The sequence below is a fragment of the Xenopus laevis genome, chromosome 4S (assembly GCF_017654675.1).
Source record: "Xenopus laevis strain J_2021 chromosome 4S, Xenopus_laevis_v10.1, whole genome shotgun sequence".
Classification (NCBI taxonomy): domain Eukaryota; kingdom Metazoa; phylum Chordata; class Amphibia; order Anura; family Pipidae; genus Xenopus; species Xenopus laevis.
Genome location: NC_054378.1, coordinates 20,001,887 through 20,020,851, shown reverse-complemented (window position 1 = coordinate 20,020,851; position 18,965 = coordinate 20,001,887). Strand labels below are relative to the sequence as shown.

The window sequence follows — 18,965 nt, the reverse complement described above, 5'->3', positions numbered from 1 at the left end:
ACCACTGGGTGTCACTAATGAATTAAGAATTTTGTGCCGGGTATTTCAAGCATTCCTTTTAGTACAAGCTGGCTAGGAAAGACTTGATTTATTGCTATGGGCAACTGCACCGGTTCAATTTAGTCACATGGCAGATAAAACAATCAATACGGACCAATACTAGCACTCACTTCTCTGAGCATAGTCAGCTTTTGAAGTCGAACCGGCTGGACGTGAAAGTCTTTAAACCCCACAAACTTGGGCAGTTTGTTGTTGCATTTGTCATGTAGTTTCTCAAGGAAGTCTTTTTCATTCTCCGGAATCCCCGCATGTGTTTTGTCCCTCTCTGCTGGTGCTAAACTGTCCCAGGAAAGTGCCCTCAAGAGAGGAGGGCGACTGCTGCGGTCTCCGGGCTCTGGTCTAGAAAGAAATTTAGGGTCTGGCTGATCTGTCGATAATCCCTTAATGTTTATCCCTGGATTAGTGGCCCCGGGGCCTTGCATCACTTCCCCCAAGGAGACCATCTCTTTGGTTTTCTTTAGAATGGATTTCCCAGGCTCATTCTCATTGTTACTGAGGAACTGTTTGCAGCTGTCAGTTCCACCAGTTTTGTGCCCGTTGGACATGTGCTTCAGAGGGTCGAAGTTCTCCTTCTGTTCAGAGAGAGTTTCTTTCATAGGTGGGGAGTGCGGTGAGAGCCTTCCTTGGGACACCTTCCTCTGGTCATTCTGCTTCCGATCGGCTAATCCCTTTGTGGCACTCTGGAAAAAACCAAGAACACCATTATACATGGTATAGCAATAGCAATCATACAACTGTACCACCTCTTGTGCATGAAGGCATCTGAGTTAGGGCTCAGGCATTTGTGGATCGAATGCTTCAGAATCAATGAGAGCTTAAAAGGGATATAAACCCCAAAACTAAAATGGTAAATACCTCCCTAATATTCATTATATCCATTAATGACTGTAAAAAAAAAATTAATTACATTTACCTGAGCTATAGGTGTAGGCCCAGCAAATACAGGAGGGCATGCTTCAGGGGAACCTGTATTCAAACACATGAAAAAAAACATACATTTTAGCTCTGCTTGATTTGACATGTTCCATAAAAACCTTACCTTAGACTTTAAATCCCTGCGTACACCAACATCAGTGGGTTAAGCAATACTGGGAGCAGTGGTCCAGCAACATCCTGGTTGCATATACACAATACACCTTCTCCCCAGCTCTCTAGGGCCAGTGACCCAATTAAAATCAGTCCCTTCTCCAGCAGAGCTTACAATCTAATGTCCCTATCACATTTCCATCAGTCCCTTCTCCAACAGAGTTTACACTCTAATGTCCCTATCACATTCCCATCAGTTCGTTCCCCAGCAGAGCTTACAATCTAATGTCCCTATTACATTTCCATCAGTCCCTTCTCCAGCAGAGCTTACAATCTAATGTACCTATCACATTCCCATCAGTCCCTTCTCCAACAGAGCTTACAATCTAATGTCCCTATCACATTCCCATCCGTTCCTTCTCCAGTAAAGCTTACAATCTAATGTCGATATCACATTCCCATCAGTCAGTTCTCCAGCAGAGCTTACAATCTAATGTCCATATCACATTCCCATCAGTCCCTTTTTCAGCAACGCTTACAATCTAATGTGCCTATCATATTCCCATCAGTCCCTTCTCCAGCAGAGCTTACAATCTAATGTCCCTATCACATTCCCATCAGTCCTTTTCCCAGCAGAGCTTAAAATCTAATGTCCCTATTACATTTCCATTGGTCCCTTCTCCAGCAGAGCTTGCAATCTAAATTCCTATCACATTCCCATCAGTCCGTTCCCCAGCAGAGTTGACAATCTAATGTTATAATCACATTCATATTCACATACCAATGAAGTTGCCTGTATTTATTTGGAGTGTCAGAGAAAACCAAGCAGTTCTCAATCAGACATGGGGAACATACACACTCTTTGCACATGGTGCCCTGGATGTAATCAAACTTCGGCCAAGGATTATAAGCGCCAAAGGAAATACCTGGCCTGGTTACCTGTTCAACCCACACACCCACTCATCCCCCCTTCCTGCTGCTCAGTCCTCACAGGCTGGGGCAGTTCAATTACAGCCCTTTAAAAGAACAGTAACACCAGGAAATGAAAAAGATGGCAAAATACAGTAGAGCTGATAGTGGCAGCACAATACAGGGATGTACATATAAAGGATACAAATATCTGCTCAGATGATCATTATCATTATGTGTGTGTATCACTGGTCCTATATAACAACATTTAGAGACCAAATAGGCGGTCTCATTTGTATCTCATGCAGTTGAAATTCGTTAAAATTAAATGTCATCCTCCGTCCAGTGTTTGTATTCAGAGCAGGTAATTCCACATCTCTTAAGTTCTGGTTCTCCCCTCTCCATGTAACTCAGCACCTCGCCTGGCTGGGCTGGATACCTAATATAGTCACAGTTGTCTGCCTTTAATTTTTTTGGCTCCGGACAACTGTAATTCTGCACAATTATGCGGAAAAAGAAATCCGTGTATGGCAACGTTTCGCCCCGGCAGATTCCACATCAAGAACAATGTATTATTTTATCTGAACTAGAATTAGTTTAGAATTTCAGCAAATCATGGAGTGAAGGGCCCGTGTATACAGAACTGTTTCCTTGACAATGTGCAAAATACACAAACATATCTTCGTGCATCAGGAAGGTGCAAGATCACCATTCATATAGCCGTCGTAGATAAGGTCCACATACTTCAGTTCCTCGATAACAATCAGCTGGATTATATTTGCTTTAGAGGACACTTGGCGTTCCTCCATCTGCATATTTCAGCTGATAAGGCATTATACCACTCTGTGCCTATTGTCATTGACACGTGATTTTATGCTTAACACTCAAATGTGAATTTTCTGGCCAAAAATTATAGCTTCATCTGCAATATCACGATAGCCCTATAGTCTAACCAACCATTTTATCAAAATCCCCTGCCAGCACCATGGCTCTCTTCTCTTACCCTTGACCACTGCAGGAGTCTTAATGCTGACCATACTGTTCAATAGCATTGGAGTGTGTACCTGTCCAATCACAGCTGTCACTTTCAGCATTATGATAGTACCATCTACATTAGTTACCACCTTATGGATGCTCTTCTTCTGAGGAAGCTAAGCAAGCAGATAAGGGAGAAACCAAGGGAGATCGGCATACAGGGAAAATGTGGAAGGAAACACAAAATAACTAAAAGAGGGAAGGAATGAATAAAAAAGGATAAGGAATGAGAGACATAAGGAGATGGGAACGGGTGTTAGGAAGCAGAGAGACAAACAGAGAGGAGAAATATAGAAGGGGAGAGAAGAGGGAGCATGTGGTAGACTAAGGCCAAACAGTTGGGGGGAGAAAAAGAAAGGAAAGGAGAGGGGGTAATAGACAGAGGGAGAAAAGGAAAAGGGGATTAGGGAGTAGAGAGACAAATTGAGAGGAGAAATATAGAAGGTGAGAGTAAAGGGAGGATAGTGAGAGTTAGGCCAAACAGTTGGGGAAGAAAAGAGAGAGCGAGAGGGACAGTAGAAGAGGAGAGGGGTAAGGGAGAATAGAGACTAATGAGGAGAAGGTTAGAAACATAGAAGCTGAGAGAATAAATGGAAAGCCCAAACAGTTGTGGACAACAGAAAATAGGGAAAAGGATGCAAAAAAGTGAAAAATGAAGGACAGAAGAATGCAAATAAGAGAAAACTTATAACAGATGATGGGGAGAGAGAAGGGAGGAATACTGGTGGGTACCAAAATCTTCTGACACACAGTAAACTTAAAACTGCTATTAAATAAGAAGAATACCTGGAGGCAGCGGAAAAGTGAATAAATGATTCTGTGGCACGGGGGAAACCTTTGGGCTTGGGGATGGAGAAAGTGCTAAAATGAAAATGTAAAACAGGTTAGAATCACAACATTAAATTCATAGTCCTGTATTTAGCTGTGGGAACCCATGAATTAGATATACACAGGGTAAGACCAGACTGAAGCCAAGCAAGGAATTAGAACGACTATATAGCTAGACCAACAGCACTAGACGAGTTGGATGGCACTGACTCAAATGCTAGTAACTAGTACCTGCCAGAGAGTATTGTTAGTCAGAGTGGGTACCTGTTGGAGAGTCGGAGATGCTGCATCTGGACTTTCTTCCTCTCCGTGTCAGGAATCTCTCACTGACTTTCTTTGCTTCTTCCAACAATTCCAGGTTCTTCTTTTTGTCTTCTTCTGAGATCCTGACATTGGGCAAGTTATCATGCACCAGGTCGATCGCATGCCCTTTATTATCTAAAGGAGAGATAACAGTGTTAAGGACTTGTTCTACTGACCAAGGGGACAGCAGAGCTTACACACTTGAAGTCATTGGCAGCATGGACATTTAAAGGGATACTGTCATGGGAAAACATGTTTTTTTTTTCAAAATGCATCAGTTAATAGTGCTATTCTGTTTCTCAAAAGAGAAAACTGATTTTTTATATTTAATATCAGTTTCCCAGGTGCCCCCCCTGCTGTACTGCAAGTTGGAGTGATATCACCCCCTCACTTCCCCCAGCAGCCTCAACAACAGAACAATGGGAAGTTAACCAGAAAACAGCCCCCTGATTCAAGATAACAGTTCCCTGGTAGATATAAGAAAAGCACTCAATAGTAAAATCCAGGTCCCACTACGACTCCTTCAGTTACATTGAGTAGGAAAAACAACAGCCTGCCAGCAACCAGTTCCATCTTAAAGTGCTGGCTTTTTCTGAAAGCACATGGCTAGGCAAAATGGCCTGATATGGCTGCCTACACACCAATATTACAAATAAAAAAAAATACACTTGTTGGTTCATGAGTGAAATCTTACATGGTAGAGTGAATTATTTGCAGTATACAGTGTAATTAAGAAATAAAACTACCCCATAAAATTCATGACAGAATCCGTTTAAGGTTGGAGCTGTGAGCTGCGGTGCCCTTAACAAATACCAAATTATTTAAAGAATTATCATGTAACATTTACCAACACCAAGCGTTTTGCCCAAACAATTTGTTGTTGAGTTACGCTGGCCTGTGGAGCACAAGGAATATCTGCTCTTTAAACAACTGGCTCCCTGTTTTGGTGACTAAGATCCTGCTCCATAAACAACCTGAAGTGTTTTCTATCTAGATCCAAAGCCAAATAGTTTGGGATTGTGCAGCCTCTATTTATCATGAGCAGCTGTGTATAGTGACTCCGTTTGAATGGCTGCAGGATTTGATGTAGTAATTCTGAGAGTTCTAGGTATTTGGATAGGAGAGCAGCCAGTGGTTGCTACAGCTGGAGCAAACCTTGTTACCTTTATGATATTACCCTCTGAAAGCTCTATATTCAGCCGAAATGGAGTCCGCCAATATATTCAGCATAAAACCACTCGCCATCAGTTTTACATATAATATTCTTTCATCCAAAAATCTTACTGTTCATGCATATTAGCACCCTCCATACCTTAGACTTTGTAATGTCTATGGTAGGAATGAGAATGTTGCATGCCAGCAGAGTTTGAGCTACAAGAGGGTGAGCTACAAGTAAACAATCCTACAAGTTTTACACTTTCCTTATCCTTTTAAATATAAGAACGCTGTATGCTCCCTTGGAAATCCATGGCCAGGGTAATAGGACTCATCACATATGGTCATGGAGCTTCTTGGCAAGTTCAGTCAGATCAACATGACTTTAGTATAGGCGAGCAATGGGAATACCCAACCTTATCCTTAGTCGATGAATGGGGCTCTTGGAGCAGTTGTTGATGTTAGGCTGAGAGAGCAATGAAAGCAATGAATAAGGGAGAAGTTATAGGATGGGATAGTAGGTACCTCTCCATATAGGGGGGTATATACAGGATATTCCTTGTGTATTGTTACACTTCTTACCTACAGATATTAGGTTGTTGTTTGAAGAAGTGGAGGATCTTGACTGGCGACTTGTTCTCCCCTGGGGGCTGTAGAAAGAAAGGCTGGGTTAAAAGAGTAACTGAAATATATACAGTATACTCTTGTGATAATTAATATTAAGGTTAAAATATGTTGGGCATTCCATAGTAAGTAAAATCATGTGACCTATTCAGGTGTGTGTCTTCCTTAACCTTGGCACCAGCCCAGGGTACTTTCTTCAAGAGCATCGCCCCCCTGTGTTGGATCCAATTTCTCATGTATCCCATGTACCCATTGGGCAGCCACATGTGCACTATAGTCCGCTGCTAAAAAGTACTGTACTGTGTGTACAGTTGTTTAGTTAGGAAGGTACTCCACGCTGGAGTCATTTTTATGGAAGACGCAAACTGGTCCAGGCCACAAGGTAAGTGATTTCAGGGTGCCCAAACATATTCGGCCTAAGTGTTCAACTGCTTTACTTCTGTAATATAAAAATATCATGCTTTCTAGGTTTATAGTGATGTGTAAATGTCACTGCTATTGAAAGCAAAATATGCCTGACTGTTTACATTTTCTGCACAGCTGGTTGTGACTTCTGCAGGTGTAAAGCCATCAAGATGCTGCAACATAGAATGTCCTGCTGGCAACACCAGGGGTTACATACTGTAGATATTTCTACTGGGTACCTGCTACATGTATGTCAGTTTAAAACAATGCTGGCCAGATTCAATTTTTGTGAGATTGCTCCACTGCGTATTGTCAGTAAACAGCAAAGATCAAAGAGAACCCCAGAACCAATGAATCTACCGTAGCGGTACTACGGTACTTAAGGTTAAGTTTTATGAACAATAGCAGGCAAGAGGTTAATTCCAGCTCACCCTTTAAAGGCCACAATGATTAGAAAAACAGATATATAAATGGTTGCTATGTACCTGTGTCTGTCGAGGCAATTCTTCTCTTGCGTTTCATCAAGAGGGTTTGCAGACTGCGGCACGATAATGGCAGGGGTAATGCGTGCTCTGTCAGTTGTAGATGTGCCCTAATAACCATATTAACATAAATATCATGGTGGCTGCACAGTTAGAGGAGGCGTGTGCATGAGAACTGCAGAACATCTGTTAATCTACATTGACATCAGTGTGGCATTTAATCTCTTAATAGGAAGGAACAAACTGAAGCAAATGAAATACAGACATTAGATCTTATGGAAAATGTAGCAGCTCCTCTCAACTTGTAATTTGCAAGTGCTGGAACCAGTGTTGTATTTAGGGGGTCCAAGCAGGGGCACATACCTACAAATCTCCCTATTTTGATAAGGACAGACAGGGAGAGATGGTGCTTATAGTAGCAGTGGGATAACAGTCTCTGGGAAGGGAGTGTGACTGTGGGATAGCAGGTATAGTAGGGAGAGATGGTGCCTATAGTAACAGTGGGATAATAGTCTCTGGGAAGGGAGTGTGACTGTGGGATAGCAGGTATAGTAGGGAGAGATGGTGCCTATAGTAACAGTGGGATAATAGTCTCTGGGAAGGGAGTGTGACTGTGGGATAGCAGGTATAGTAGGGAGAGATGGTGCCTATAGTAACAGTGGGATAATAGTCTCTGGGAAGGGAGTGTGACTGTGGGATAGCAGGTATAGTAGGGAGAGATGGTTTCTATAGTAACAGTGGGATAATAGTCTCTGGGAAGGGACTGTGACTGTGGGATAGCAGATATAGTAGGGAGAGATGGTGCCTATAGTAGCAGTGGGATAACAGTCTCTGGGAAGGGAGTGTGACTGTGGGATAGCAGGTATAGTAGGGAGAGATGGTGCCTATAGTAACAGTGGGATAATAGTCTCTGGGAAGGGAGTGTGACTGTGGAATAGCAGGTATAGTAGGGAGAGATGGTTTCTATAGTAACAGTGGGATAATAGTCTCTGGGAAGGGACTGTGACTGTGGGATAGCAGATATAGTAGGGAGAGCTGGTGCCTATAGTAACAGTGGGATAATAGTCTCTGGGAAGGGAGTGTGACTGTGGGATAGCAGGTATAGTAGGGAGAGATGGTGCCTATAATAACAATTGGATAATAGTCTCTGGGAAGGGAGTGTGGCTGTGGGATAGCAGGTATAGTAGGGAGAGATGGTGCCTATAGTAACCACGGGCTAATAGTTTCTGGGTAGGGACTGTGACTGTGGGATAGCAGGTATAGTAGGGAGAGATGGTGCCTATAGTATTAGTGGGATAAAATTCTTTGGGAAGGGAGTATGACTGAGGGATACTAAAGACATCCTGTAAATGACAAATATAGGCAGGAGGTATATATACAGTATACAGAATATACATATATAAAAAATAATTTATTTGTAATAAAGCTCATAAATTACATTATGAGTAATTATCATTCTCGGATGATTTGGGCTGCCTTTACTGTGGGAGATTATATTACTGATGGCAGCGTCTTTTTTTATTTAACCCTGCATTATCCAGCCAGAAATGTGAAGCAATGCAGTTAAATTTCTCCCCCCCCCCCAAACTGGTGCTGCTGTTTATACCAGGCCAGGAAAAGAGCCATTATCACATGGTGACCCTGACAGATGGAGTACGTGATGGTACATATCTGGCTTTAGAGCTTTCTCTGAGCTACACCAGGAAAACAATGGGATGTTATGAGCTGTGAAGTGCAATCCCTGCGTCCGGCTCAGCCTGAGAGTAAAAGGTTTCCAAATGGAATTTCCAGTTCTGTTATGCGGAGAGAAGCAGAGGAATGGAAGCTTAGTCTCCTCCATGTCCCCTACAGATATATTAAATCCAGATTTGTGGATAAACACTGCAATATTTACACATTCCTATGTTAACGCCACACACTGTTTGTCCCAGAACTTTTTCCCTGAGAAATTTTTATAGAAAAAAATCAATTTGAAATATTAGAAAACATACAGTTCTACCTTTGAGCTTCAGATATGTATAGCATATAGAATAATAACAAAAGAATATTTTCATTTGACACGTGACCCCACTCTGTGTCTTTTCAGATCTTTCCAGCTAAACAAGGGTCAGGATCTGATTTCTTGGGTTCAGCTCCACAGTTTGCATATACTTGGGTTGTCAGGACTTGGTGCATTTATTCTGGTTGGCTTTGGTTATGTATTGCATCTCGATGCTTAAGAGCTATTTGGGCAAGTACTATGCTCCATTCATTCCAGGTGGGAATTGTTATGCCCCTCTACAAGGTGAATATCCCTATAGTAAATGACATAGAGACTTTATCTCAAGGCACGGCCTTTCTTTATGATAAACCCTCAGAGACCTTCCATTTTGGAGGCTGCCATCATCTGATTTCTGGCCCAAGGAGGGCATCCAACTGAGAATGATGCTACAGATGGGTTGTGGACACTTATTCAAATGACTTACTCAAATGAGCTATCATTTTGGCCAGTCTGGGCATTTCAATGATAAACTGGCTAGAGTTGGGGTTTTCTTGAAGAACTGATTCATCTAACAATCCAAATTGACCACTGTCAAGTTTCATGCGCTATATTCTATGCTCCTTGTCAAACTATTTCTTCTTCTTGTTCATATGCCCAATCTTAACCTATGCAGCTTGGACTGATTCAAGCAAGTTTAAGCCCTGAGGAGCATACTGTGCTTCAACTGTCCGACTTCTGACAACCTGCGTTGTCCATTCAGATGGTAAGCCTGCTCCTTATAAGCTTAGGGATGGGGTTGAGTTGCCTTTTTGCTAAGCCACTCCCCAGATCTCGGCCTGAACGTATATAGATGAGAACTTGAAGAAAGGTTTTATTAAGCCATCTACATCACCGGCTGGTGTTGGATCTTCTTTGTGAAAAAATAGAGCACTCTTGTTTTGATTATCGAGAATCAAAATAGGATTACTTTCAAGAATCACACTACTTCATTGATTCTCGAACTATTTCTAGACTTTGCTCAGCTAATTACACATACACAGGCACATAAACACACATACAGGCCACAAGCATCCCATAAAAATACCAAAGCCATTACCCAGTACTCAAAAGGACACAAAGGTTTCATTTAGGAATGTGATACTGACCGTCACCAGCCCAGGGTAGGGTGGCTTCTGGGCATCTGCTGGATTCTTCTTGTCTCCAGGCATGGTGAGTGATGGGCAACAGGATGGTCCCTGTGACTGACCATGAGCCCCGGCAGAAGCAGGTTGGCACTGCAGGAGTTAGGAGTCCAAAGGCTATCATCTGCTAGTCCTACCAATAAACACAAATCACATTCACTGGAAATGCACCCACACCAGAATCTGATGAGGAGCAGAGAGAGGATTAAGGTTCTCTGAGAAAAAAACTTTTTTTTTCTAGTATGTTTTAATACAGTATATGGAGCTTTCACTGTGGGAATTGTTATATAACTAGCAGGAGCCGATATGAGTCATGTACCAGAGGAAAAATCCTTACACCAGTAAGATTCTCCTGTGTTGTATATGTATATGTGTGTGTATGTCCCTCTATATACAGTATACATATGCCTGTGTGTAAATGTATTTGAGGGCATGTTTGTGTAACATATTAAACCTTCCTCATCAGTTCATTGTGTTGCTTTTTAGTGGCCAAGAATGATGGAACCTTGTACTGTAGTACCCCTCTAAAGCAATTCTGCTCTTTTGGAGTTATGCTGGCATGAAAGGAGTTTATACAGGCTGGAAAATGAAGGGGTATAAAGGTATAAGAGGCAGAAAAGGGGAATAGGTAATAGAGGGAAACAGAATAAGGGAAAGGGGGTTAGGGAGTAGAAAGACAAATGAAGAAGAGAAATATAGAAGGAGATAGAAGAGGGAGGATGGGGAAGAGTAAGGCCAAACAGTTGGGGAAGAATAGAAAAGGATAGGGGTTGAGAGACAGAAGGAGAGAGGAGAAAGGAAAGGGGGTTAGGGAGTAGCGTACGGTTGCCACCTGGCTGGTAAAAATGATGGCTGATCCCAATGTTATTAATTGGGAAAAAAGATAAATATAAAGGAAGGCTGGTATTTTTTTTTCCAGAAAAGGTGGCAACCATAGAATAGAGAGACAAATAAAGAGGATAGATATAGAAGGGGAGTGAAGAGGGAGGATGGGGGAGAGTAAGGCCAAACAGTTGGGGGGGGGAGGAAAGGGGATGCGATACAAAAAGAGAGAGGATAAGGGAAAGGGGATGAGGTAGAAGAGAGACAAATGGGGGAGAGGAGAAATATAGAAGGGGAGAGAAGAAGGAGGATGGGGGAGAGTACGCCCAAACAGATGGGGGAGAAAAAGAAGTAGAGGGGATAAAAGAGAAAGAGAGAAGGGAAAGGGGGTTAGGGAGTAGAGAGACAAATGGGGAGGAGAAATATAGAAGGGGAGAGAAGAGGGAGGATGGGGAGAGTAAGGCCAAACAGATGGGGGAGAAAGGGAAGGAGAGGGGATAATAGACAGAAGGAGAGAAGGGAAAGGGTGATTAGGGAGTAGAGAGACAAATGGGGAGGAAAAATAAAGAAGGGAAGAGAAGAGGGAGGATGGGGGAGAGTAAGGCCAAACAGTTAGGGGGAAAAAGAAAAGTAGAGGGGATGAGATACAGAAAGAGACAGGAGAAGGGAAAGGCGATGAGGGAGTAGAGAGACAAATGGGGGAGAGAAATATAGAAGGGGAGAGAAGAGGGAGGATGGGTTGAGTAAGGCCAAACAGTTGGGGAGAAGAAGAGGAAAGCAAATGATTAAGATAAACATAAAAAGGAGAAGGGGAAAGAAAGAAGATGAATACACTAAAGTAAAACCATTTTGCAAATATTTACATGTCACAATAGCACTGCTATGACACAAGGAACTTCAAAGCAGGTTCCTTACTGTTCCTCCTGCATAATGTGTGTGTGCTAATAATAATGACAGTATTCATTAATCCACATATACCGCAGCTGAACACTCAGTGTCCTTGAGGAAAAGGAAAAACAAAGCGCAGCTGTGACATGGGTTTCCCACACGACACACAGTGCGAACAAGTCTTATAATGTTTTGTCGGGGGGTTGTTATCATAAACTGGGCTTATCAAGATAATAGCCTAAACCCTCGACCGGGGTCTGCAGGCTGATACTGATGTGGATAAAATGCACTTGTTTGTGTCATTAAAGTTCTCTGTACTGTCCCCTAGCAAATGCGACTCTGTGGCCAGTGGCCCATAAATGGAAAAAGTATCTGGAAATGTTTTTCTTAAAGGAGAACTAAAGCCTAAGCCCAAGGCAACCACAGGCCTTTAGCAGGGAAGATCTGTGTCTTCAAAGATGCCCCAGTAGCTCCCCATCTTCTTTTCTGCTGATTCACTGCACATGCTCTGTGCTGCTTTCACTTACTGAGCTTAGGGACCGACTCACAATATACAGTACATAAAGAATAGAAATGTCACAATATAAGGCTGATTAGTAATTAACACAGATAATTACAACATGGCAGCACAGAAACCAGTGCAATTAGCATCAGACTGTAATAACCAGCCATGTATGCATGCATCGGCTTATATTACAGACCAACCTTATTTTCTGCTGGATAATTTGCAACCACCCCTAAGCTTAGCTTCTCAACAGCTGCTCAGAGCCCACTGAGCATGTGACTGTAACTGACACTTTCCAAAATGGTGACCCCCTGTGACAAGTTTGAAATCCTGGATCATTGCTGCTATTGAGATGCGAAAATTTTAGGCTGGTGCAATAAGTTCATTATATAAAATATGGCATTTTCAGCCATATTCAGTTTTAGGGTTTAGTTCTCCTTTAATTACTATTGTCTTTAAATTTGCTATACTGCTGCAAAAACACATTAAAGGGAACAAGTACAATTACATCTGTATATATCTACATTCATGCATAGACTTCTATATTATTTTCATTAGATATATACAGCTTAATGTGTGCCTGGAACATTCCTTCTCTGTATATTTGTATTTATACATATTTGAAGGAGGTGCCATATTGATTCCCTTAGACAGTACAATATAAGGGTATAGCTTATTGTGTGCCTAGAACATTCTTTCTCTGTGTATTTGTATTTATACATATGGGTAGGAGGTGCCATATTGATTCCTTTAGACAGTACAGTATGAGGGTATAGCTTATTGTGTGCCCAGAACATTCCTTCTCTGTATATTTGTATTTACACATATAGGAGGAGGTGTCATGTTGATTCCCTTAGGCAGTACAGTATGAGGGTATAGCTTATTATGTGCCCAGAACATTCCTTCTCTGTATATTTATATTTATTCATTTGGGAGGAAGGAGGTGCCATATTGATTCCCTTAGACCAGTGATCCCCAACCAGTAGCTCGCGAGCAGCATGTTGCTCTCCAAACCCTTGGATGTTGCTCTCTGTGTCCTCAAAGCAGATTCTTATTTTTGAATTCCAGGCTTGGAAGCAAGTTTTAATTGCATAAAAACTAAGTATAGTACCAGGTAAAGCCTCTTGTAGCCTGCCAGTCCACATAGGGGCAACCAAATAGCCAATCACAGCCCTTATTTGGCACCCCAAGGGACTATTTTATGCTTGTGTTGCTCTCCAACTCTTTTTACATTTGAATGTGGCTCACGGGTAAAAAAAGTTTGGGGACCCCTGCCTTAGACAGTACAGTATGAAGGTATAGCTTATTGTGTGCCTAGAACATTCTTTCTCTGTGTATTTGTATTTATACATATGGGTAGGAGGTGCCATATTGATTCCTTTAGACAGTACAGTATGAGGGTATAGCTTATTGTGTGCCCAGAACATTCCTTCTCTGTATATTTGTATTTACACATATAGGAGGAGGTGTCATGTTGATTCCCTTAGGCAGTACAGTATGAGGGTATAGCTTATTATGTGCCCAGAACATTCCTTCTCTGTATATTTATATTTATTCATTTGGGAGGAAGGAGGTGCCATATTGATTCCCTTAGACAGTACAGTATGAGGGTATAGCTTATTGTGTGCCCAGAACATTCCTTCTCTGTATATTTGTATTTATACATATGGAGGAGGGAGATGCCATATTGATTCCCTTAGACTGTACAGTATGAGGGTATATCTTATTGTGTGCCCAGAACATTCCTTCTCTGTATATTTGTATTTATACATATGGGAGGAGGTGCCATATTGCTTTCCTTAGTTGGAATATGAAAAATAATCTGAACCCTGACCCTCAAATTTGAATCTGCATTTAGGGTCACAGGTGTCACTAAAATAAAAATAAAAAAACGACATGTGACAAAATAAAAGTCCCGTGCTTAGTAGCTCGATTGTTCCCAGCTGCATACTAGCACTGATCCACTGATTCATTTTAAGGTCAACTTCCTCATTAAATGAGACAAACTTGTAAAAATAAACAAAGTCCCTGAATAACACCCAAAATCAACATTTAGCGAGAAGACATTTTTAGCATTCATTCTATCCAATCACTTGAAGGCCAGGGAGCAGGAGATTGTGATGGCATTGAGCTCACTGTGTCTCGTTTCTGGGATTGTGAAGTTGCTATAAAAAGAGAAATTGCAAAACTGAGGGAGCATTCCTAGTCTGTGCTGATCTCTACTGTTGATTTATCAATCTTTATGATTCTTGAAAAGCAGAATTGAGACAGATCCTTGCTCTGATGGTCACACACTGCCAATTCATCAAATGCTGGAAGTTTCATTGATTTGTTTTGTTTGGGAGATTTGTTGTTCTTGCAATAACTAGGCAGGAAATCCCACTTATTAATGGCCCATGAGAAAATTTTAGGCTCAGGGCCACAAACCATTCTCCTCTGCTTTTCCCTCCAATAGGCTTTTCTCTTCCCTTCTTCCTTAATCATCTTATCCTTCCGTGTCTAACACTTCAACTTCGTATTTCTCTATTCAACCCCCATTCACCCAACTATAAGGCCATATTTTCCCCATCCTCCCTCTTCTCTCCCCTTCCATTTGTCTGTCTACTCCCTAACCCCCTTTCCCTTCTCTCCTTCTGTCTCCCATCCCCTCTCCTTTCCTTTTCTCCCCAACTGTTTGACCTCACTCTCCCCCATCCTCCCTCTTCTCTCCCCTTCTATATTTCTTCTCCCCCTTTTGTCTCTCTACTCCCTAACCCCCTTTCCCTTCTCTCCTTCTGTCTCTCATCCCCTTTCCTTTTCTCCCCCAACTGTTTGGCCTTACTCTCCCCCATTTGTCTCTCTACTCATTAACCCCCTTTCCCTTCTCACCTTCTGTATTTATTCCCTTTTCCTTTCCTTTTTTCCTCCAACTGTTTGGCCTTACTCTCCCCCATCCTCCCCCCTTCTCTCACCTTCTATATTTCTTCTCTGCCCCCATTTGTCTCTCTACTCCCCCCTTCTATATCAAGTTATATGTTTATCACAAAGCTGTTAGACAAATGGGGGCTTAATCAGGGATGTTCCATCTGCAGCCCTTTCTTTATTTTTTCACTTCAAAGACCAACTTCATCATATGAATTTTCTGGTTGCACATGTGACTACTCAGAAGGAAAAAAAATGAATTATGGAAAAAAATAATGTCTTGCTCCAATCTTATTTTATTGTGACAAAAATGTGAGGTCTTTTTGCAGACACTCAGTGTTGGAATTTCTCAGTTTTACTTGGCCTTTGTCCAGCACTGTCCTACAGATAATTTTTTGATACACGCTGGGCGTGTACATTTCTGGAGATTAACAATGCAACTGCTAAATTCATATGCAAATCAACATTTTTTTTTTACCACAATACAACTCTCAAAGAATCAACTACAACTATGAGCCACTTCAGAATTCAGAATATTTGTAGCAAATAGAACATTATTGATTTTTTTTCTAATCTTGACAAAAAGAATGAAGAATCCCTCAGATAGGAAATACTGAGTTCTACCAAGTCTAGAGAAGGGAACAAATTGCAAAGAAACTCTCATCCAAATTTCATACAAAGATCTGCTGGAACATTTAAACATTCAAACAAAAATAGGCATTTTTTATAAAGTGTTGTCCTCTATTATCCAGTTGGTCAACTGGACCCCCTGGGTGGTGGGCCCTGCCAACAAGTAAATTGGGTTCCCAGTGGAGGGGAACCCTGAGTTTTGACTTAACTTGGGAGTGGTGGGGTGATCATGGTTCCCCTGCCTCCTATTGGGAACCTAATTTACTTGTTGGCAGGTCCCACAAGCCCAGCCTTCATGGGTCACCCCACCCTTAGGCCCATTGCCTGTTTGCAATTGGGTGGGGCCATGGGTGGGATGATATATCCCTGGGTGACAGCCCTTGGTGGGCACCAAGCACCCCAGTCTGACACTGTGAAAACAAGATCCACAAAAGCCCTGTCAACTCCCCACAAGGCCATCTCCTGTTGTGACCTACAAATCACTCTTTTTCATCTGGGGCCACAGGGCTTTGGACTATAGTACCCCCTGTTCCCCCCCAATGGCAGCCCTACTGGTACCAATATAAAACAGATCTTCCTCTAGGTTTAGAGGCTGGAGGTGTCTAATGTTACTTTTTAAGGGGTGAAGTAACTCTCAATTACAGCAACAGAGATGTTAAAGAGGTGGGCAGATGGCATTGCAATATAGGGGGCAACATACAACCCCCAGGTATATAAGTATGGCCTGATGACATATCCTCACCCAGATCAGCAGGGCCCAAATATTCCTTTTATTATTTGAATAGACATTTTGGGTGGTAACAAACCACTTTAATCATGTCATTGGCCGACTGCAAGCTATTAGGACAAGCCTTAAAGAAAGAAGGCAAAGTCACGAGTGTGGGGGGGAACATTTGCTATTTCTGAGATCCTGCTCTGCCTGCCACAAAGATGTTTTATGTTTCAGGGAAACCTCAGGACATTGCTGGGAAAAGCAGCCCATGTTCCTTGCCCTTCCATCCTTGTTCTTTGTGAAGCAGTGTGTACGGCAGCCGCATCCTGTCTTGGAGAAAGCAAGCCTCCCCAAACCAAAGGATCAGCCATGGGAGGGAACCCAGGACCTTTGTTTTTTTTTTTTTTTTTTTGCAACAACATGCACTTGTTAGAAAAATACTTACTATAAATTAATTATATATGGGCCATATTGAGAGCATAAGCCATTGGTCTGGGACCTATATTGGTGAGGAGTGGCCAAAGTGGTTCCTGGAGATACTGTTCCTTTAATTTGGGCCAGATAGATAGCTAGATAGATATGAGTGAGTTTACCCGATGTGTTGGTAACTGTGAGTATGTTTAGTTTTGTCTCTCAGTGAGCAGAGTGTTTATATTGCCTGGCTGCTCCCAGTATTATATATCTGTATATCTGTTATTTCCGACTTTCCGCAGCTTCACTTTCTTACAGCTCTGGAGCCATGAGTTTGAATTATAATGTGAGAGAGAAGTTCGCATGAGCTTAATCAGCTCCTGTCTCTATGCTCTTTTGGCTGACATAGCTGTCTCTAAGCTCTTTTGGCTGGGGCAGCCGTCTCTATGCTCTTTTGGCTGGGGCAGCTGTCTCTGTGGTTACGCCTCTAGGTAGACTGTTGTCACCCACTATCAGTAATATGCCATATCATAACTTACCTCACATTATTGAAAAGCATAGAATTGTCGCTAAAAGTCTTTAGAGGCAATGGAGCAGGGAAGCCTTCAGGGTTGGGGCTTGGGCAGAATGGGGCAGGATTTGGGCAGAACGGGACATTGTTTGGACAGAATGGGCAGGGTTTGGGCAGAACAGGAAAGTGTTTGGGCAGAATGGCATAGGGTTTGGGCAGAACGGGACAGAGTTTGGGCAGAATGACACAGGGTTTGGGCAGTATGGGGCAGGACTTGGTCAGAATGTGACAGGGTTTGGGCAGAAGGGGGCAGGACTTGAGCATAATGGGGAAGGGTTTGGGAAGAACGGCTAAGGTTTTAGGCAGAATGGACAGGGTTTGGGTAAAAAATGGGGCAGGGCTGTAGCCAGGTAGATGGAGATCTAGTTCCAGAAAAATCTGTTATCCCAGACTTGTAGAGTTAATAGGGTGGTTCATCTTCCAACACTTTTTTCAGACAGTTTACCAGAAATAAAGACTTTTTTTGATTTCTTTACATTTTTTTTCATTTTTTCTCAGTTTTACCAAAATCTAAGTTTAAAGGATAAGTAGACCTTTAAAATAATTGAATGTAAAATTAATGAGTGTGCTATTCTAAGTACTTTTGTAATTTACGTTCATTATTAATTTTCTTTTAATTCCAAGATATTAAGGGATACATGTACTGTTAATATGAATGAATTTTGTTCCAACAGTTTCTGACTATTCTGACGACCAAGTAGTCAAGGAAGCTTATAGCTTATTTCCCCTGGGATAATGCAGTAATGGCATATGGGGAAAAAAGCAGTAAGGCAGTAAAGGGCAATTCATCATATTATAATGCTTTTTAATTCACATATACATGGCCCTTGAGTACAGAGCATTAGTTATGTTTATGCAGAGCTATAATGGTATAACATCCATCTCACCCACCAGATACAAATCTGACTCCCCCAGACAGCTTCCGGGATCAGGAAGGGCTCTGCTTAAAGGAACAGTCACCCTAATCATCTGCATAAATTCTCTGACAAGTGATCTTTGATTTATTAGTATCTGCCAAGGAAATCTGAGGCTCAATATATAATTGCAACACGACTTTAAATAGAAATAGCAATAATCCCTCCCCAATGCCCAAGCAAGGGTAACTACTAACAGCATAGGGGGGGGGGTTACTGTACAATCACACAGCCTCTCGCTTCTCTTCAGTAGGGCCACAGGCACATCCGGGTTGTGTGTGTCGGACATGGCTGAATATATTTCTAAATTTAGGAAGAACATATTTTTCAAAGACCAAAACCTATTTTTGGGCACAGATCGCTAATTCTGGCAATGTTTTTAGGTTACTATAGTAACTGCATCAACTCAGCCGCTGCGCTTGTCAATCACTTTCTGCATGGATTATAAGGAATTTCTGCTTTTGAGAGGAAAACCTGAATCAGAATAAGTTATGTAATGGACAGAGGAATTATCTAATGGCACAAAATAGTTGGTCAATCGGCCAAAATGCACATTCTGATCTATATTTATATGTGTTTTTTCTGCTTTTCACTAATGATCCTATTTATGTAAAGCTGAACT

General features: G+C 41.9%; 1 protein-coding gene across 2 annotated transcripts in view; it reads right to left on the bottom strand.

Annotated features, from left to right (window-relative positions):
- The window catches only part of irag1.S (inositol 1,4,5-triphosphate receptor associated 1S homeolog), a 44,020-nt gene that overhangs the window by 15,543 nt on the left and 9,512 nt on the right, over positions 1-18,965 (bottom strand). For both annotated transcript variants that reach the window (XM_041561004.1, XM_041561003.1), the window contains 7 exons: positions 9,954-10,122; positions 6,831-6,937; positions 5,899-5,966; positions 4,123-4,296; positions 3,817-3,891; positions 974-1,026; positions 171-740 (listed from right to left, as the gene is read on the bottom strand). In XM_041561004.1, the coding sequence (XP_041416938.1) occupies positions 171-740; positions 974-1,026; positions 3,817-3,891; positions 4,123-4,296; positions 5,899-5,966; positions 6,831-6,937; positions 9,954-10,016 (1,110 nt within the window). In that variant the 5' untranslated portion in view covers positions 10,017-10,122. The remainder of the gene's footprint in view (positions 1-170; positions 741-973; positions 1,027-3,816; positions 3,892-4,122; positions 4,297-5,898; positions 5,967-6,830; positions 6,938-9,953; positions 10,123-18,965) is intronic.